Source organism: Ursus americanus, chromosome 3, assembly GCF_024610735.1.
Source record: "Ursus americanus isolate L20-20 chromosome 3, mUrsAme1.1.p, whole genome shotgun sequence".
In the NCBI taxonomy this organism is placed as follows: domain Eukaryota; kingdom Metazoa; phylum Chordata; class Mammalia; order Carnivora; family Ursidae; genus Ursus; species Ursus americanus.
This window is the reverse complement of record NC_142129.1, coordinates 28,849,737-28,871,018: the sequence shown is the minus strand read 5'-3', so window position 1 is coordinate 28,871,018 and position 21,282 is coordinate 28,849,737. Positions and strand designations below refer to the sequence as shown.

General features: G+C 42.6%; 1 protein-coding gene across 1 annotated transcript; it reads left to right on the top strand.

The window, feature by feature from the left end:
- The first annotated feature begins 3,976 nt into the window (after positions 1-3,976).
- On the top strand, positions 3,977-19,013 carry WNT16 (Wnt family member 16). Its single transcript, XM_045793637.2, has 4 exons — positions 3,977-4,071; positions 4,263-4,504; positions 6,472-6,758; positions 13,729-19,013. The coding sequence occupies exons 1-4, from the start codon at positions 3,977-3,979 to the stop codon at positions 14,191-14,193; spliced, it is 1,089 nt and encodes a 362-aa protein (XP_045649593.1). The 3' UTR covers positions 14,194-19,013.
- The last annotated feature ends 2,269 nt before the right edge of the window (positions 19,014-21,282 follow it).

Below are 21,282 nucleotides of genomic sequence, written 5' to 3'. Positions count from 1 at the left end.
ATATCTGTGCGGGCAGACTTTTTGCCGAGTTTCCCAGGGACGGAGAGAAAACTACCAGAAGGAACAGGCTCCTCTGGGTTCTATAGCTAATAATCTACAACTGTCCTGAGTGGGCAGATTTATGGTTACCTGTTGGCCGAGCTGGTCAAAGATGACTCCGGTCACCACAGATTCAGTCCCTTGAGAGAGCTCTTTTGAGTGAGTGGACAGAGGGGGAGCTCTGGCTTTCCCCCTCCTAAATATCCTTTTCCAGAATACAGCTCGAAACTCCTTACCCTTGCTAGGAAAACAGGTTCAAATATACATTCACCTTGTGGAATCAAGAAGCTTTAGATGCTCCGGTAACCTGTGCAAACTTGGAGCCCCATGGTGCTTTTCTTAGCATTGATCAAATTTTAGGTAGCTGGGATCAGATCATGAGATGACATAGTATCAGTTGGTATTTACGAATGATGAAGGGTATGTTCTTTGCAACATTGTATAGACATGGGTACCTGAAGCTTGGAGACCTTGCAGAACACAGTAAACCATCAGGTCATATTCTATTGGCCAGTTAATATTTTGTCCTCCTTCAAATTACGAAAATGAAAATAATAAATAGGAAACTAGGTTCTTGCTTGCTGCTTAAAAAATTAACAATTTGAAATGTGTGGTTACCTGTGTTTGGATTTGCCCCATCATTTATTTCATTTCTCTCTAAATAGTATAAACCTCACTCATGATAGTAAAGCTGAACCACTTGATATTAGAGAGATCAATTAGATTATGAAAGAACTCCTCACTTTCCTGTCCCAGAAGACATAAAATATCAGTAACTTCCTTTATCCTCTAAATAAAATTTCATATGACCTGACCAGATTATAATGTATTTTAAAGTTCAACCATTTAAAAAGATTTCTGCAATCAAAAGAATTCATTTTCACTGAAAACCAGAAGCAAAATGAGAACTCAAGGTCCAAGTGGGGGCCAAAAATCTCTAGCCTGTACCACCCTGGAAACTGGGCCATCACTCCGGTAGACCTGCCCTTGTCGATGACAGAGGTTTCTTCCTTGTGGAAGTGCAAATCCACGAGCAAATGCGGTCACCTCCCCCCATTACCCGCCCCCCCCCCCACACACGCACAACCACACACACTGCCTCCCTCCCTCCAGCCGTACTGGAACCGTAGTAGGAGACTGAGATCTGAAAGAGAATTTGTTGTCATCCTAAAGGTGAGAAAACCGAGGCTCAATGTTGACATTAATTGGCTAAGATTATAACTGGCTGACTGGCGGGCACCTCAACCACCCAACTCCCCCATTGCTGTCCTCACGGCTCCTCCCAGCCCACAGAAACCAGACAGCGAAGAGGGGGCAAAGGGCAGGAAGTCCATGCAGACGGACATCTGCCTCAATGAGACCCACTTCATGGAGACCCATTGTGGGGTTTGTTTATCTGCAGAGAACAGAACAACTCTTTTGATGAAGATGATCTGCAAAGAACCATGGGACACAAAAGAGAAATTTGGATCCTGAGGCCCAGTGGTGTGGGATTTAATCAGGAAAAAAAAAAAGTTGTGAATCAGGTTATGCAGGAGTATATTGTGGTGGAAAGAACAAGGCCTCTAAAATAAGAGTGATTTTTGACTCTACTACTTACCAGCTGAATGACCTTGAGCAAGTTTTTATCCTCTCCAGATTCATTTTTTTATCTATAAAATGAGTACCCATGGGGGAGGGTGAAATTTTGTGTGGAGAGAGAGAGAAAGAGATTGAATGCTATAGGCATTTACGAGGCTCTCGGTGTATGAGTGTTCACAATGCCTGGCAGAAAAAAAAAAAAAAGGCACTCAAATGTCTGGTTCATTGAATGAAAAGTGTATTTCTTCAACTCTATCACCTTCTGGAAATAAGTGTCCTTTGCGTTAGAGGTACGGACAGAATAATCCCTAAGTATTAATGTTCTCCCCTCCCCCATCCCCCTGAAAAGGAAGTCACTTCTCCTATTTCATCATTTAGCCCACTTAGGTATGTGCCCAGGGCGTTCCTCATCATGTTAATCCACTCAATAAATTGTGTTCAAAACCAAGATTTCATGCACTGGGCCCAAGGGCGGGGATACAGCAGAGAGTACTCCATGATCCCCCCTGGAGAGGCTCACAGAATAAAGTGAGCTTGGATGAGGGCTCTGATTTTGAGAGAGGCCACTAGCCATTAGCCAAAATATTTCTGGATCAGTAACTACACCCTATCATCAACTTGACTCTCTAAAAATTATAATGTGGCTTTAGGACCTGGTACATAATGTTCACTCAACAAATGTTTGTTGGATAAAGGAATGAATGAGATGGAATGGGAATTTCAGTGAGCTTTTATTGCTCTGGGCTCATATAGGAGATATGCAGCAAATAAAATCCTTAATCTGAGGATTAACCAAGCAAAGCCAATCTTTTATTTGAATAAGTCTGGATTCTGGTATGTCTACCCTGAGAATTCACTACCATTTCAGAAGTCCTCTAGGGAGCAGATGATCCCTCTCAGAAGCATTGCATGTCACCGATGAGGTGAGGTAGGGCTTTCTGAAGCCACAGCTAAGCACACCCCGCTTGCCTTCACAGTCCTCTCAGAGATCTTTTATCCTGAAAAACACTGGCTAACTAACTAACCATCCTAAACTGCTAGCCACCGTACATTCTCTGGCTTTTGAACTCTCTTTGGCTCCAAAGAGTACCTCACTGGATTCCATACTCTCCTTCACTGAAATCTCAAATTCTTTCTCGACTTGTCTCTGTGGCTGTTTTGTGAACTGGAGGGAAGGGATATTGTCCTTATAAATTCCCCCCAGTACTGGCACAGGTAGGCATTTAATAAGTACGTTTTTGAAATGTGGCTTCAGTGTGTAGCCCTGTCCAAGGTCTCCATGTGAGTCACAATACGGACTGGAGATAAGGGTAAGGACACAAGCCTCTTCTATTAGAAAGCTCTCCAGAAGCTCTCTCACGCACTCTTTCTCTGCCCTCCATCTTCTGGCAAATGCTCTCAAAGACTGCAGAAAACAAGACAAAGTGGGAGAACGAAATCACATAACACAATTTAAATATGGTAGATTAGATACTAGGCCAGAACCTTCTCTTTTGCTAAAAATAACTGTCTATTTAAACGACGACAACCTCAAGCCTGACAGCATTTCACCCGTCTGAAGTCTCCTGACACATTGAGACCTCAAGCAGTGTTGAAAGGTCAACTTGTTTGGTACCAACTCTGACTCAAAACGATTCCTCTCCGGTGAGGTGAAGGAGAGGAAAGAAACGGGGGCAGGGAGATTTTCCAGCCACTCCACCCAGAGGGTAATTAATCCAAATGCGAGTGGGGTGGGTGGAACTCAAACATCTCCCATTCGACCCACGCCTTCCCCCAGGGTTGCTAAGACAGAAGCGGCCCTAGCAGTCTTCGGGTTGAATCAGTACCCCTCCCGCAGAGACCGGCTCGCGCAAGACTGTGACAGGAGGAAAGGTCAAGAACACACCCGGGTCTGGACTCGCTGTCCGGGAGCAGCGGGCCCGAGCGCCCCCCGCGGAGCCCGCTCGCAGCCAATGGGAGCCTGAGGGTCGGGGATGATGAGATGAGGGGCCGAAGCTGGGCCAATCAGGCTCCAGGCGCGGCCAGGGGGAGGAGAGGGGAGGAGAGGCCGGGGGCGATGGAGACAGAGCGACATCAACAGAAGTTTCTCACCTATTCCAGCGAGGGACGCTCCCGCACCTCCTGCACACCTCCAGCTCGCCGCAGCAGGAGGGCCCCAGGCTACTTCCTCCACCTCCTCTCACGGCTCCCTGCAAGCCAGGGGAAGGCTGCTGAGAGCCCCTACCACCGCCGGCCGCCTTTTATGTTGTGTGCAGGGAGAAAGAGGGCGAGGGACAACTTGGTGCTGGAGAACTGACCCCTGGGCAGGGAGGGCAGCAGAGGAGTGGCTGGGGCTGGGGGACTCCATGCGGGGGCCATGGACAGAGCGGCGCTCCTGGGACTGTCGCGCCTGTGCGCGCTGTGGGCAGCCCTGCTCGCGCTGTTCCCGTGCGGAGCCCAGGGAAATTGGATGTGAGTATGAGGGCAGCAGGGGCGCACGGGGGTTGTGGCAAAAGGGGTGCCCAGCCTCAGGGAACTTTCAGCTGAAGCGGGGGAGCAGGGCCGGGGATCCTAGGACTGCTGACCCGATTTTCGGCAAAACAGCTGGCATTGGAGAGGAGAGCTGGGGAGCGGCTCACGCTAGGGGCGGCGGTGTCTTACAGGTGGTTGGGCATCGCCTCCTTTGGGGTTCCGGAGAAGCTGGGCTGCGCCAACTTGCCGCTGACCAGCCGCCAGAAGGAGCTGTGCAAGAGGAAACCGTACCTGCTGCCGAGCATCGGAGAGGGCGCGCGGCTGGGCATTCAGGAGTGCAGGAGCCAGTTCAGACACGAGAGATGGAACTGCCTGGTCACCGCCGCCTCCCCGCCGGGCACCAGCCCCCTTTTTGGCTACGAGCTGAGCAGTGGTAAGTCCCGGGACCCTCCGGGATGGCGCGGGATGGAGGACGACAACTCCTCCAAGTACAGTAAATAAAGTAACGATTGCATGGTCCGTCGCTCTCGAAATCCCAAAAGAGGTCCTTTAGTGGACAAGAACTGGCGGTGCCGGAAGGCAGACCCGGGTGCAGGTGCGGTCCTGGAGGGGGGTGACTCCCCAGGTCCGGAGCGGGGCTCTAGGAGCTGTAGCTCTTCCTCCTTCCCGTGGCGCCGGGCGGGAGCTGCAGAAAAACTCGGACACTCCACCCCGCCGACCCCTCGGACCCCGTAGCGCCCCCCTACGTGGGTGACCAGCTGGAGAAACATGATGTCGGCAGCAGGGAATGCTGCCGCCGCATCTGCTTTGATTTAAGCAGCTCTGCTGCGCACCGAGCCCTGGACAAGGGGCTAATTGCAGCGAAGCCCCACGTTTGTTGGCACCGCGGAGCGCGGGGTAGACAGAATAATGGCGATTTTTAAAGGGAGTGTCCTGGGCAGCTCAACGTGCGGCTAACCGAGCACGACTACTTTGGCTGTCCCCTCTTTTCTCTTTTCCTTCTGTATCTTCCCTCCTCGGAGCACACCCGCGGCGCGGGAAGCTGCAGTAAAACAAAGTTCCACTTCCACGTGCCTAGTGACTCGGTAGGGATAAAGCTTTGCACAGGGAACCGGGATTGTTCTAGGAGTATCAGCAGACTCAGAGAATTTTAGAACCTGGGAGCCGAAAGATTCGTTGTTGTTTTTCACGTTCGTTTCCGTTCTCCCTCCTACTTTGACCCTTCTCCACCCGGTCCCTCCACGCATCGCCGCCAAAGCATTGCGTTTGCCCCGCTGCGTTAGGGGCGGCACGCCCTTCCGAAGGAGCCCTGACCCCGCAGAAGAAATAAGAAGTGAAAAGGGAAGAAGGAAAAAAGAAGGAGGAAGAAGAAGGAAGAAGGAAGAGAGAGAAGAGGGAGGAGGAGGAGGAGGAGGAGAAGAAGAAGGAGGGAGAAAAGGAGGGGGGGAGGAGAAAAAGAAGAAGAAAAGTTTTCAGTTGCTGAAATGCAGAGACATCAGCTGTTGAAAAGGTTTATTGGACAACGGGCAGGCAATTCTACTCCAATCTGAATATCTCAAAAGAGAAAAGGTTACCTGCTGAGTCTCTTCTAGTACATTTTACTAATTTTTTAATGGTACTTTAATTTGCAAAGATTTTAGCTCAAATGTTATTGCAGGTGTGCTAAATATATATTCAATAATTTTCTATAACAATTCTTTTTATTTTTCTGGTGACATTTCAATTCTCTCATTGCCTTTCAGCCTGCAAGAGGTTTAGCTAGTACTATATAAAATATTTAACTGTTTCATATTAATATTTGTGATAGTTATTTATAATATCCTTTAAAAAACTAGTCTTTGATATGAAAGTAAACTGTAACATCTACTGATTACTTTGGCCTTTGCTTAATTCTAATTTGCATTCCGACATGTATGATTTATACAAACAGAAATCACACCAAATTTTTCAGCGTGTGTTTCATGAGAACACATTTGAAATTAAAAAAAAAAAGGTAATCTGGACTCTTTGGGGCATTGTGTTACCATTTGCTGTATCCATGCAAAGGATTTTAAATTCAACACATATTTATTGAACTTCTATTGTCTATTAAGCGCTGAGCTAGGTGTGGGCAGACACTTCAAATTTTAAAAATAAACAGATGATTCTAAGGCATGAGGACAATTTATGATACACAATATATAAAAATCCCCCCACGTGAAATACTGAAAATTAACGTTGCTTTTTGTAAAGACTAAAACAATACGAAATTGTCCTTCCTAAATATGTCCTCATTAAAGCATCCATTGAAAGCAATTGAAAAATTGCTTCCCTGCTAAGAGGATAAGCAGAAAGCTTTGTTATAACCATAAACAGACAGAGGCATGGCTCTTTCATTCAGCAATTTGTGTTTTGTTCTAGGCACCAAGGAAACAGCATTTATTTATGCTGTGATGGCTGCAGGCCTGGTGCATTCTGTGACCAGGTCGTGCAGTGCAGGCAACATGACCGAGTGTTCCTGCGACACCACCTTACAGAATGGCGGCTCGGCCAGCGAAGGCTGGCACTGGGGGGGCTGCTCCGATGATGTCCAGTATGGCATGTGGTTCAGCAGAAAGTTCCTAGATTTCCCCATCAAAAACACGACAGGAAAAGAAAGCCAAGTACTGTTAGCAATGAACCTACACAACAACGAAGCTGGAAGGCAGGTATGTATTAGAAAATGGAATGAAAGCTGGTGCCGTTGAGTAAATAACACTGGGATTATTCTGAATGAATAATTCTGAATGAATCTGTCCAAATGATTTAAAAAACATATACCTGCAGTCTAAGAAATAGATATGCCATCCATATGTAGAACATATTTGTGTGTTTATTATATATGTATTACTTCTGCGTTGATTTAGTTTAAGTTCTCCATCTGATATGCGTTGAATTATCATAGAATGTCTTGGTGATTTTGTACTTTGTCCGCCCAGAACACTGATTATAAAATAATAGATGTACGCGTGCCTTTTGGGTCATTTCGTTCCATCCCCTGAGCTGGTTAGTGATGAGCCAGAATTCAAGATCTATAGCACGGGGCTTTCTAATGGGACTGAATTTGAATTTTGATTCTTTTAAAATCTATTTTTAGTGGGCAATGGCTCCCAAACACATTATCAGTTTGTCCTTACATTCTCTAGCGAACATTCTTTAAGACAGCAGGGAATACATAACTTTTAACTCACATTTTGGTAAAACAAAGGGTTTTTTAAAGATAATTAGTTATTTTATTATGAAGTAATATAGGTACATTGTAAAACACGATAAATGCAGAGAAGTGTAAAGCAACTATAGATCTATCAAATGGATGGATATTTAAATATATATATTCAAGATTGAGGGGTAGACAAATTTGAAGAACCACCATCTAATTAACTTCTTTTATGAATTCTGGTTTTTCGTAGTGTTTTCTTAAAATGGAATACATTTGTAGCTTAATTTGCCTTTTACATATTTATTTTAATGAATATCGACACAATAGAGTTTGAGCTGTACCACATAGCTGAATTATTTGGCAATTCATAGTGATTTTCCTAAAACAGTCAAAACTTTTTTTATGAATATACATTTTCTATGTTGTAATCATCTTTTCAGGACAGGAATATCAGCACATATCATATATTATTGTAAGTATCCAATAACCTGTAAAAGTCCCAAAGTAGTCACTGCAATCTGCCACAATCTCCTGAAATAAATAACAAGTTGCAGTAGCTGTCAGGAATATTTAGGATATATGCTGCATTTGTTTTACATTTTCGGAAAGTGAAAAAATGGAATCCACTTAGAGTAGGTGCAAGTGTGTCAGCGAGCTCTCTTTACTTAACCCCTCTGGTTTATAAAACAAAAACAGAAAACTCAATAAATGTTACTATCACCATAACACTTCAAATTCAAATATGAATTTTCCATTCAATTTGTATATTGATTTAAAATAGCACAATAGAAAGTAGGAAAGGCAGTAAATAGCTAGGCAGGCTTTTCATATTTTTGTTTAGAAATTTTAAAATTTAATTGATCACACTAAAGTAACTCTTGTTTAGTACCATAGTTACGCACGTGTCTCTTCTCCTTAAAGTTTTGCATGTAAAAAATTCAACAAATGGGGTCCTGCTTCAATTTAAATATTATCCAATAAAGGATTTTAAAAATTATTTCTAACATATGACTATAAAAGAGGGTTAAATTTACGTTTACATTTTTTAACATATGTTCTTTAAAACTCTAGAGTTAAAAAGAGAAAAACACTAAAACAAGTTAAATTAATATATTTTAAAAACAAAAAAACAATTAAATGAATATTGATTATCAATTTAGATCTCAAATCTTCTTTAGTCATACTTTAAATAATTTAGTAGAGATTTTTAAAAATTTAACTAGAAAACAAAACTTGGAAATTCATGTCATAATTAATTCCCTTGAATAAAGGTTATCCCCAAACTTGTGAGAGGCTCGGAAATATTCTAACTGTATTTTTATTAGTAACATTAGGCAGCTATTTAGTTTTATTCTGTCTTGTGTGTTGTTTCAAATTAGGTAGCAGTATTTGCCTCTGTAACTATTTGATCTTAAACTCTTATTTATATTCTGAGTTTATTAAAAACATACAACTGTTTTAGCATCAATTTTAATCCACTGTGTGTGTTGGCAAAAAAAGAATCTTCTCACATTACTGGGGTTTCTGCCATTATTCCAATTATGCAGAAAACAATTCAGCCTGTACATATAGATACAATTGGTGTAAATTTCAGAGTTCTCTCTACTGAATCTATTTGTTCCTCATTGGTCTAGAAGGAATCTTAAAATACTACAAAATATTACCTGGACTGGTGTTTTTGTTGGTCTTTTTTCAGGAAGTATTACAACTCAAACATTTTTGTATTTTTCTTTCCACTAGTGGCCAAAAAAAAACCCCACCACCACCACCACCACCACCAGCACCACCACCACAACAACAAAAACCAACTAGGTTTGCAGGCTATTATCTAACATGAAGAACAACCAACTCCATTTTTAAGATTGGCAATTAGGATTTTAATCTAATAGGCATATTCTTCTGGGTAAAGTGCAAGGTCTGCATTCAATTGAGTTGATTTGCCTGGTCTCCAAATCCCAAACTCAAAATGTAGGAAAGCATTCAGAGAAATGTGGGTACTGGCGCTTAGTAGTGCTGTGAGCAGGAGAGATGATTTTTCTAACCGCTGACCTTAAGTACTCTGATTCCCACTTGGTTTCTGACACCATTCCTTAAGTTATGACTCCAAGAATAATGTTGCTGAATGGTGATTGGCTACCAGAATGATGTGATGTCTTCCAGGGGCAGAACTTCTGGGAATAATGTGACTTGGAATATTTATGGGTATTTCTTTTGGTGTGCTTAAAATATTTCCATTCTTCCCATGTCCACCTCATAAACTTTAAAGTTTCCCTACCCCATAATTTGTTTTATGATGAGTAACTCAAAAAAGTGGGAAGGGCCCAGCCCCAAATGTTCATTGACCTGTTTCAAGAATATTTATAAGTACTTGAACAACACATAACTGTTTTGCCTTTCAACAGGTTCAAATATATTTTTGGACTGAAAGAGACAAAATGGGTCAGAGATTGAATAGGAATTCTGCATACAACCATCCCACCTTATGTCACGGTTTTCCTAAAACCTTAACCAGATCATCTGATAGTTGACAAAATGAACTGCTCGTAACAAAATGTCCCACCACAGTTTTTTGGGTCATTTCTCTAAAGTTTGGATAAAGCAATAATACTGGGAAACAATCATTGCCTGCTGGGTTACCTCAGAGTCAAATGGTGGGACCAGTCACTCCGTAGCCCATTTTTCAAGCAGTTTCTATTTTTACGGGAAGTATTAATGATACATCTTTCTTATGTCAGTTCATTAGAAGTTTATCAAACCAAAACTTAACACAAAGAGCCCAGTAAATTAAATGCTACCCTCCTAATTGCTCTCCCATAGTTTAAAAATATTCCACCAAAATGTGCACATCTGTTTGCAATAGTTCACAAAACATTCCTCTGTTAATATCGTTATAAACCCTAACAACTCAACTAGAGTAGAGAAAAGAATTTTCTCATAACCACATGCTATTCAGACGGTTGCTATCCTTTTACTTCTCCTGTTAGCAGGAAAGGACTGCTATCACTGCAGCTCAGAATGGCTATTTGACAGTAATTAAGAATCCTAGCTGAAAAACTCCAGAATATACCTTTTTGTGGAGTGTTCATGCAATTTCCTTAAACATACTCCATTTTCCACTTTCATTTTTGTCTGTTCTACTAAAATTCTCCTGCTGGACACGGAGACTTTATATCATATATCACCAACTTGCCTGATGCAAGGCAAGTGTCTTAACCATGATGTTTATTTGTTGGTAAAATTGGAATAATACGTAAGTACGTGCTCATTAACGACCTACTGTGTGCACGGCATTTCTTCCCATAAAACTAAACCAAGTAAAATAATTTAGGAAAAGGTGCTCTGAGAAACACTAAGTTCTGCAGTTAAACCGTGGGGTGTGTGTGTGTGTGTGTGTGTGTGTGTGTGTGTGTGTGTGATCTGCCCTTGAACTCTGCATTTCATCAAATTCTCCTGGTGGTAGTTACATTGCTTCATTTTGATCCTTATTTGTCCAAGTTTCTTCCTTAGAGTTTTTTTGCGATATAATCTTTTTTTTTTTAAGATTTTATTTATTTATTTATTTGACAGAGAGAGAGATAGCCAGCGAGAGAGGGAACACAAGCAGGGGGAGTGGGAGAGGAAGAAGCAGGATCCTAGCAGAGGAGCCTGATGTGGGGCTCGATCCCAGAACCCCGGGATCACACCCTGAGCCGAAGACAGACGCTTAACGACTGCGTCACCCAGGCGCCCCTGGGATATAATCATTTAAATTACATGTCAAGTTATTGGAATTCTTCTCCTTGAAGTTTATTTGTCTTTCTATCCTAGACTATATATATGATAATATATATGGTAAAATATATATGTAATATAAAATATATATGATAAAATATGAAATATATAGATGATAAAAATGCTATTTTTTATACTTACTGTTAAAGACAAAAAGATAATGGAATTGAAAGGTAATAGAATAAAACTTAAAAATATCACCCCTGAAAACTTATAATCAACTCCAGGTATTTAAAAGATTCTAGTTTTCCTATTCGTAGAAAGTCTTCCCAAAATTCTGATACACATTCAGCAGGTGGTATCATTAGATTTGAAAATCAGCCTCTCTTTTTATCCTTCAAACCTGTGAAGTGACGTTTCACTCTGTGGACCAGCATTGCCGCGGGCTGAGGTGTGGGAGGAGAGCCAGCGGGATCAAGGTCTCCCCATACCATTGACTCTCCTGGCAGTGACTCTTTTGTTAAAGGTGGTTTTAGTTCTTCCTTCCAATTCACATTACCAACAGAGAGTGAGCTATATTGTTCAAGGGAGCTGGACTAACCATTCCATAAGTATTTCGTGAGCATCTATTCTGTCTTCCATGCTTTGCAAAGTGGCACCACCATACGTGATATCCGAACTGATTAATGAAAGAAAAAGTCAGCCGCTCAGTAAGATCCTGAGCGAGAGGCAGCTGTAAATCACTAAGTGATGACTGTGAGGAATGTTGATCAGGTTTAAATACATAAACAGACATTCTTCGATTTTTGGCTTTCTTTGGACAATTTGTTTTGTTTACCTAGCATTAACTGAGCTCTCTTTTTCTCATATCCTTCGAGCCTTTAAAAATCTGAACAAAAGTAGGCAGATTGCATTCATTTGAACATTTATTTGCCTGGAGACATTCGAAAGAATTGAAGTCTTTGTGAATATCAAATGCCATAAATTTAAGCAAATAAGCTTTTGTGCCCTGCTTTATAAATTGCTTTCATATCATTGAGAGGTATCTTTTGCCCTGTGTTAATAACAAATAGACATAGCTACTTGCTTCTCAGTTTTGTGAATTCAAAAAGAGCATATGTGCTCTGTTTATAAAGGACAGGGCTTAATTACTATTCTGTTTATTATTTTAAACACTAATAAGAAGTATCGAATATTGAACAAATCAATACCATATGCTCTCACTCGAGGTTGCAAATATTATAAATTGTCCAAAATATTCTATCTCATTAGATGGTTCAGAACCTTTAATTTGTTAGGAAACATAACATCCCACAAACATGTCAGTGTCAGGTTTAGTATAAAATAGCAAAGCGTAAACCCCTGTCATTTTATAGTTTTGATAAGAACTGTAAGTGGAATTTAAGCTGTGAGGTTTTTCCTTTCTTTGGTGAGATTACACACATAATTTCCAAGTTATTGAACGGACAGATCAATTTTTCATTTTAGCCAGCATGTTGACAGAACGTCAACGCTGGAGCTGGTCCTGGCGATTTATTAATCTGGTCTGCCATCCTCTGGGGATTGAAGGAAGCCGTGCTGACTAGCCTGGTGTATAAGAGATCAGAACCCTGAAATTCTTGAAATCTCTATATTGCCTTTGTGCTATCAGCCCCTTTCTAAAATTTTCTCTCAACTCTTCCCGTACCCTCTTCTTCGGGAAAGGGGACATTTAGTCAGACTCTACTGTGTGCCAGGCAGTGGGCTCTTACAGATACATGTAATTTCATTTACTTCCTCAGTCTGAATAAACCAAACTCAGCACTTTGAATTGAAAAATTACATACATATATTATCCCTTTGCTACGTTAGGATGGTGCTACTGATCCATCAAGAATAGGACATATGTTTCGAATTAATTTTCCAGAAAAGGGGAAGAATGTGCTGGGAGCGACCACACTCTCCAGCCCCTTCTCCTTTTGACCAACTTAAGTTGATTAGTCAGGGTTTCTCATGTGGTCTGTGACCAAAGGATAACATGGTCTCCGCACGCCCACATGAACGTAAGGGACTTTTACAGGGGTCAAACCTGAGAACACTCCATTCCATAGATCTCCTGCTTGGATGCCCATTAGAGTCATCTGAGCAGCTTTATAGACGTGTCACTGCCTGGACCCCACCTCGGCCAATTAGATAAGACTCTCAGGGAGTAGAGCACGGGTTATGTGTAAAGTTCCCCAGAAGCTTCTATGCACGTGTGTGCCCAGGGCGCCTGCCCTACCAGTGCTTCTCAAATCTTGATGTGCATACAAGTCACCTGAGAATCTTACTGAGATGCAGATTCTGATGCTGTGGGTCTGGAGTGCAGCCAAGAGTCTGCATTTCTCACCAGCGATGTTGGTGCTGCCGGTCCAGGAACCACACACTCTGAGTAGCAAGGTGGTTGGGTCAGGGACCCGGAGGGACGCGTGAACATCCTCGCACCCAAAATTAAACAAACAAACAAAAAGTAGAAATAAAGGTAGTTTCCCTCCGTTGCCTCAGATAATCCCCAATAACCATATTCGCCTGGTCCACCACTTTCAGTTAGACTCGGAAACGTTTGCTCTGCACGGTCAAGAAAGGGACAGAACACCCGAACCAACCGTAAGGAGCCTTTACGTGCAAAGCGATCACTTTTATGCAGGACTAAACAGACCCAGAAAGTGAAGTGGTGAGGTGAGCCGTGCTTCGGTTGTTGGGTAAAAGCCGTCGTGAATGATATTTAATACCATTCCGGTTGGTTTCAGGCCGTCGCCAAGCTGATGTCGGTAGATTGCCGCTGTCACGGAGTTTCCGGCTCCTGCGCTGTGAAAACGTGCTGGAAAACCATGTCCTCTTTCGAAAAGATTGGCCATTTGTTGAAGGATAAATATGAAAACAGTGTCCAAATCTCAGACAAAATAAAGAGGAAAATGCGCAGGAGAGACAAAGATCAGAGGAAAATACCGATTCGCAAGGAGGATCTGCTCTACGTTAATAAGTCTCCCAATTACTGCGTAGAGGACAAGAAACTGGGGATCCCGGGCACGCAAGGCAGAGAATGCAACCGCACGTCTGAGGGCGCGGACGGCTGCAACCTCCTCTGCTGTGGCCGAGGCTACAACACCCACGTGGTCAGGCACGTGGAGAGGTGCGAGTGCAAGTTTATTTGGTGCTGCTACGTGCGCTGCAGACGGTGCGAAAGCATGACTGACGTCCACACTTGCAAGTAGCCCCCCATCCGGCCTTGCGCAGCACTCCGCAGCCCCAGACGAGGGAGTGTCGCCCACAGGGGCCTCTCAGCGTGCAGGGCTGGCGAAGGGGACTCCTGCCTCCGAAGGCCCAGGCCCCTGCAACCCTCGCTGAGCTCCCTTTACCTGATGGACATCCAGCCCCACACTGAGCATGTGCATTTGGGGGGGATGCCAGAGCTGACAAGGTTTGGGTTCATCTTTTGCTCGTTTAGAAATATATATCGACATACCAGGAAGATAATCTGTCTCCTACACAAGAAGGAACAGGAAGGAGCCTTCATGCGGGGAGACCTGGTCCGTACTCAGGATAAGATCCTGGACTGTGGAACTCCGCCATGGAACTCAATAGTGGTGGGTGAATAGTAGGCATTTTTACAAGACACGTCTTACAGCAACAAGGAGCAGTAAACATGATCTCATTTATTCTCTCAGTATTTTAGTTTGTGCATAGAAACAGATGCTGAAAAGTTAACGGAAGCGGTGGGTGCTTACTTACCTTTATATGCAGTTCAAAAGAAGGACGATTAAAAATAATTTTCATAAGTGATACCGTATCCCTAAAAAGTGTTTGCTAGAGATGTTTAGTGATAAAAGGGAAGAATCTAAACGTTTAAAAGTAAAACGTGGGGTTTGGATTTTAAGTGCCTTTTAACTAGGAGAATTTATCTAGAAAAATCTCAGTCAGATGTACAGCAGTCTTTTTACCTTTGGCTTCATTTTTTTTTTTTTAATCTAAATTCAAGTTAGTCAACATACAGTGTAGTTGGCTTCACTGTCTAATGGTAGACCAGTTTCTACTATTAAAACCCCAGCTCGGAAATAATAGGGGAAGAGAGGGATCTTGAAAGCAGGTGGGAAAATTAAAGGTAAAAACATAAAGGGCTCTCATACATTGTAAGGGAAAGCACCTTCTAAATGTGTGAAGACAGTATTTTGTATAGTATTTTGCTAAAAAAAGTTATATATTTTGTAAATACAGTATTTAAGTTATATGATATGTATTAAAACTTAAGACATTTATTGCCTAAGCCCAAGAGCTAAGGCAATAAAATTATCTCAGAAATAAGATTAGCTTCTGTTTCTTTTCATACTATTAACTCTTCGTTTAAACGTTGAAAAAGAAGTTAATTGAGTAGTTAGTTATATGGACGTGTTTTTCTTGTCAGAATGACAGTTTTACATGTTATAGATTAAAATATGCTGCAAAATATTGAGAATTGTGTTATTTCAGCAGATTAGTTAAATTCTGCTTTTAATTAGTTATGTTTAACTTGTAAGGTTATTATAATAAATTATGCAGTAAAAGTGTTAACTGGATAAAAGAATCTAAATCAAAATAATGATCAGTTTGTGGATTTGACGATCCTGGATATTTATTGTATTGTATGTAATGTTGCATTCCCATGTGAATGTTGAATGGTCTAAGTTTAGTACTCATGCATGTACATGCATCATATTTTACAAGGTTCCTGGTAAAAATTACAGGGCTATATTTAAGGTTGTGTTTAACTGTAGACGCTTATGTTTTTTATGAATAGTTAAACATTTCAGTATTATATAGGAAAAAATTTCTAAATTCAGAAAGGACAAAGAAAGAATATTCTTTTTCTTATAATAAGCTAAAGAAATGTTTCCTTGCCCACAGGGCTCATTCTATTGCCTTTCCATTTTATTTACCAAGGCAGAGCAATAATTCGTGAAAAGGAACAAACCCTCGGAAAATGTCTCAGGTCTGCCTAATATTAAATTCAAGGCAAACATTTAATTGTGACCCTTAAAGTTTAGCAAAAAAATATTATTATTTATAAATGAGAAACTCAGAAATGACAATTGAATAAATATAGTACTTATTTAAAAGAGTAGTTTACCAATCTTTAGCATCCACTGATTAGAATAACCTGAGAGACACTTTCGTGTCTTTTTGTTTTGCACAGTAAATCTTTGTCTGCATTGAAAATAAGCATTCTTTTTTTTTTTAAAGATAAAGAGTGGTTCCCATTAACAACCAATTTCTTCTATTAACTAGAAATATTTTCATAATTACCTTACCAACCAATTAGAACCAGACAGCCTCTAAATGCCAAATACCTGATTACTCTTCAAGCCACTGCTGAAGACAGTGATGCCAGCTCAGACTCCTCTCTGGGCGGCCTGAGCAGGAACTCCTAAGACCCAAGCTGTGTCTCCGGCTTCTTCTTTTACTTCTCCTCCCTGGCAACACCACGGAAGCCATCCTTGAATTTCTCACCCGTGTGACTGATGGACAACCTGGCCTGGGCTCCTTTTCTTCCCACTCCCCATCAGGGTTGAGGTAGCACCATGGTGCTCTTGGGGATACACGCTGTGGAGCCCAAATGTTCCCATCCAGTCTCGGCTATTTTGCCTGCGTTCTTTAGGGCTCTTTATGTTGCAAGTCACAGAAAACGCGACCCAGGATGACAAACATTAAAGGAAATGTACTGACTCGGTAACTGAAAGTCCAGAGTTGTGACTGGTTCCGGTGAAGCTTGATCAAAAAGCTCCCATGATGCTCCCATGGTTCAGGTCTTTCCAGCTCTAGCCGAAACAGGCTGGCTTCTGCAGTGTTCTCTTCTACTTCAGGCCCCACACGGTGGGGTGGACCCTCCCTGCCCCCACTCAGCCCCTAGTGGCCCCAGACTCTCCTCTTTTCTTAGCAACATGGCTGCCACCCTTCCCCCAGACCTCGCCCTCTCCTACCACTCATTCTAAGGAAAGAGAGAGGTTCTTTTTTGGTTGCTCCCATAGGAGAGAAGGAACACTTTGTTTTTTCCTTCTTCACAGAATGCCCAGCAAAGGTCATTCTGAGTCTCACTGGCTCCAGCTGGTTAATGTGTCCATCCCTGCAATCAGAATGGCCACTGGAAGTTGGGTTTAGGGGATAAATACACTGATCATCTTAAGGAAATCAAGACCCGCGCCGGAACCTGGCGGTGGGGTCAACTCTAACTAAACCCACATAGCTTGAGAATAGGGAAGGGGTGAATCCAGAGAGGAAAACCAGGATGTGAAGTTACCATCAAAGGGTACGTGGGTGCTGGACAGCACAGATATTCAACGTCCTCAGCTCTAGCGATGTGCTTGGAAACCAGCTTTCGGGCAGCACCTGGGTCAGGCCTACAGCTGCGCAAAGCGCTGTGGATTGTGTACAGGATACAAAGTGCCTTCATTTCTTTAAATGCCCTTCGTGACCTTTAAAGCGTAAAAGGAGAAAGAGGTGATCTGGTGTATTAATTTCACACTTAGGAGTTCGATATTTTGTAAATTGGGAAGTGCCTAATAGAGACAGTGGTAAAAAGCAATGATGATTGTCTGAAAATGATACCAAGAAAACATATCAAATGGCGTTATCTGTAACCACTGGATAAAGAAGTTTGCTAATTACAACATTTCCCTGAGAGTATGTTACAAAAATTAAAAACACTTTAATTTGACTATAAACAACCGCATTACTTCCTTATTCACAAGCCGAATGATAGTTGTTTTTCTTTTTAAAGAATTATGATAGTTGTATTTAGAATAACGCTAGAATTTAATTAGGTAAGTTAGATGCTATGAGCCTGTTATGTTTTTGCAGCTTTGTAATCATGTGATACCCACAGTAGGTATTCTAGGGCCACGCTTTAACTTTCTGAAGTACCGTCAGTACTGGTAGGTCAGGGTTTTTACTTAGTTTAAAATGGGGAACCAGAAAAGCTTTCCGTCCAAATATTGATTGATAGGCAGCTGGAGGAGCTGAGGGTACTTGTCGCATCACGTCCCAAAGGCCACCAAAGACTGCAGAGTCAAACCAACCATTTGGAGTCACTTAGTGATCCCCACAGTGTAATACACTATAACCCAGAAGAAAAATTAGAATCCTATCTCCGGGAACCATGAATACTCCTCAGGACAAGCCCTTCTTAAGGAAAGTTGGCTGAGAAGCCTTGATTTTTTTTTTTTTTTAATTACAGCCTCACTATAGACCAGATGTGATTAAGTCATAACATTTCTTGGAGTGGGGTGACGGGCTTAGCTGAGAAGGACAAACACATGCAGCATAGAGTGAAAGGGGGACACGGGGGGACACAAGGGACTCATTTCCTTTGAAATAGAGAAGAATAGCAGACACTTAGATGACGCTTACTCTATACCAGGCGTTGTTTCCAGTAACTTCATGTATTCATCATCTGTGCCCTTTGCCACCATGTAATATTGTGCCTCATGCAGCAACAAAATTGTCACACACTGAGTTTACGGTATACCATTTAAAGAGTTCTGGGCATTTGTAAATATGGCGAAAATTACAGGATGTCCCTTCAGGGTTTGGCTGTATAAACTTGGTTGAAGAACAGCAGTGAAGTGATGCAAGAACTGAGATCTTAGAATTCACCATGAAATAGAATTAAAGACACTGGCTCTTGATTTCTAAGCTCGAAGTGATCTAAACTGCCTGCTATTTTAGATCTCAGTGTGGTTAACAGCTGGATTATGCAGGAGCCTAACAATCATTCCAAAAGGAAATGACGAGGGGTAAAGATCGAACTAATTTAGTGCGACATTAAATAAATACTTACATCCTTTTTATTGTTGTGCTTACAGCCAATTGTTACATAAAGTGTCATTTTTAATATATGGATGAAATTTACTATTGGTAATGATTTACATTCATATCCAAAGCAAAACCACTAGAGGTGGTTTACATGATTAAAAAAACGTCTTGAAACAAAATCAGGCTGGAAAACACAGCCTCTCCCACTGATTGTAAAGGGAAAGTGATAATAAATGTGGACCAAGTCAACACAAACTATAGTTTTGTATGTGACTTTTTAATTTCCAGAGTAAGTGAAAGCATCTGATTGGTGTGTGAGAATGGAAACGCAGAACGAGTGGGGGACATAGGGCTGCCCCGTTCCCTCGTCCCAGTGCTGTTCGGAACCCTCGGGGAGGCTCACCTCGATACAGGTCCACGAGCCTTCCCCTTTGCATGCTAGTAACAAGCAAACCGTCATAATCATGCCCATATCCACTCGGTCATGTTTAGCTAAAAAGAAGGAAGGGTGGCCTCTTGGAGCCCCCAGTTATTCTTTGAAAAAGGAGAAATGTCAGCAAACTTAACTGCACATTTAAATACACCTTGAACTCTTCACTAACTAAAGAAAGGTGTAAATAGACAAAATGTAAGTCAGTAATTACCTGTTTCTAGTACATAATCCCCATTCTTTTTAAAAAAAGGTTTTTATTGTAAGTTGTATTGCTTTTATTGCCCTCCCCCCAGTTTACTGAGATATAACTGACATATAATCTTGTGCAAGCTGAAGGTCGTATCCATTGAAGTTGCTTCATCTCAAGCCCCCAGGCAGACACCCGTGTGCTCCGCGTGGGTTTATACCAGGCAAGCCAGCAAAATGGAAAACCCGAAAAAGTGAATGTGATAAAGCCTCTTCACCACGCCCCCTATTTAATGGGTACGGGCAGAGTAATTTGACAAGCTGAAGAATAAATTTCACTACTCAGAACGAGAAGGTCTCTCCTTTTGCTGGCTTGAACACTTTTTCTTTCCCCGGATACCCATTTTATCATTTCTTGAGAAACTAGACTTCACTGATAGAGAACTACAATCTCAAATTTGCAACTGTCACAACTGTACTTGTGTTCCTGTCTCACACACCCAATGCTGTAGAATTAGAGGGAACCTTCCCCCAACAGACTATTTCCATAACAGAATTTTAACATGCCCTTGTGAGGTGTTAACAGTTCCACAAGAATTGGCTTCCAACCTCATTCCTGGGTCAAAAGTTTCAGATTCCTATAGAAGTGCAAGCTCATTTACCGAGATTAAAGGTCCTCTCCCTCAGGGACGACAGAAAGCCACGTCGGGCAGGCTGCCCTCCCCTGGGAAAGGCACCGGGGCTGGGGGCCCAGGGCTTGCTCCTCACAGCCAAGGAAATTCTCACCAGCTGCTTCTCCCACGTCTGCCACGCAGGGCGTCCCCCCAGATCCGCAACTCTCAGGCACCACCGTCTTCCCCGCCAACCGTACTCCTGACGATGCCGTCAGCGTCCTTGCTTCTGAATCTCCCTCTGCTCAGAGCTTGGACTGGCAAGACATTTTCCTCCAGGCTCCTTTCTGTTCTGGTCAAATAAAGCACACGGCCCTTCTCTAATCAGGCTCTCAGTACTCATGGGTACGCAGAAGCTAAACATTTTTGGAAGCTGAAACTTAAAATAATTGAAAAGATTTCTATGTTAAAATGAACATCTGCAAATCATAAAATAAACTGAAAAATTCAAATGAAGCTTTAGGGTAAGAGAACTTCTCAGGCTCAGACTGGGCTCTTTGCTAAAACCTGATTTCCAGAAATGGGCCTATACTCCCCTCAGCTTTGAGGGCTATACCTACAGAAAACAGCAATCCCACTCAACGCTCTGCTGAGGATACCGAGGCTAAGACGTGGCAGGGAGTTCACCAGCTCTGGGGTCGGCTTGTCCATCTGAGCGTGCCAGATCCAAGCAGGACAGCGCAGGAAGGCACAATGCATCACGGAAAATCGGTTTGAAAGTCAAATGTATAAAGTTCAAATAACGTATTTACTAAGCAAAGCGTTGGTCTCAGCAAGCAAAAAACATTTCAAAATCCATTTAAGAATTCTCTTGCCCAGGCTGCACTGCTGGCGGGTAAGAACCTCCACATTCCCTCTGAGCAAGAAGCAAATGCCGGTGTGCGAGAGGGTGCCCGCAAGTTCCCGCATCTCCTCTGACCTGATGGCCATGCCACCTTGCCCTGCAGCAGGAGTTGGGTGGATGGGGAGGTGGGGAGATGACGAGGCGCAGGGTCCCAGGTGTTCGGGGCCGTGGGGTTTCAGCATGGCGCACCGCCACAGACAGGGATCAGAAAACACTCCCGGCCTCTGGCTGAAGCCACACACTTTCACCCGCCTTCCCCTCCAGCTGGGGCAGCAAGTGCAGCTCACGGTGTATTTGAATTGCCAGCTGCCTGGAGAACCACAAAAGCCCGAATTCTGCATATGAAAAGGAGTGTGGTGAATGAAAGGACAGGTGGATACAGTCA

Bases quoted from the DNA above. Each gene is read 5' to 3' on its own strand.
- WNT16 (XM_045793637.2), top strand. From the start codon at position 3,977: ATGGACAGAGCGGCGCTCCTGGGACTGTCGCGCCTGTGCGCGCTGTGG. The intron at 4,072-4,262 runs GTGAGTATGAGG...GGTGTCTTACAG, and splicing joins GGAGCCCAGGGAAATTGGAT to GTGGTTGGGCATCGCCTCCT. The intron at 4,505-6,471 runs GTAAGTCCCGGG...GTTTTGTTCTAG, and splicing joins TGGCTACGAGCTGAGCAGTG to GCACCAAGGAAACAGCATTT.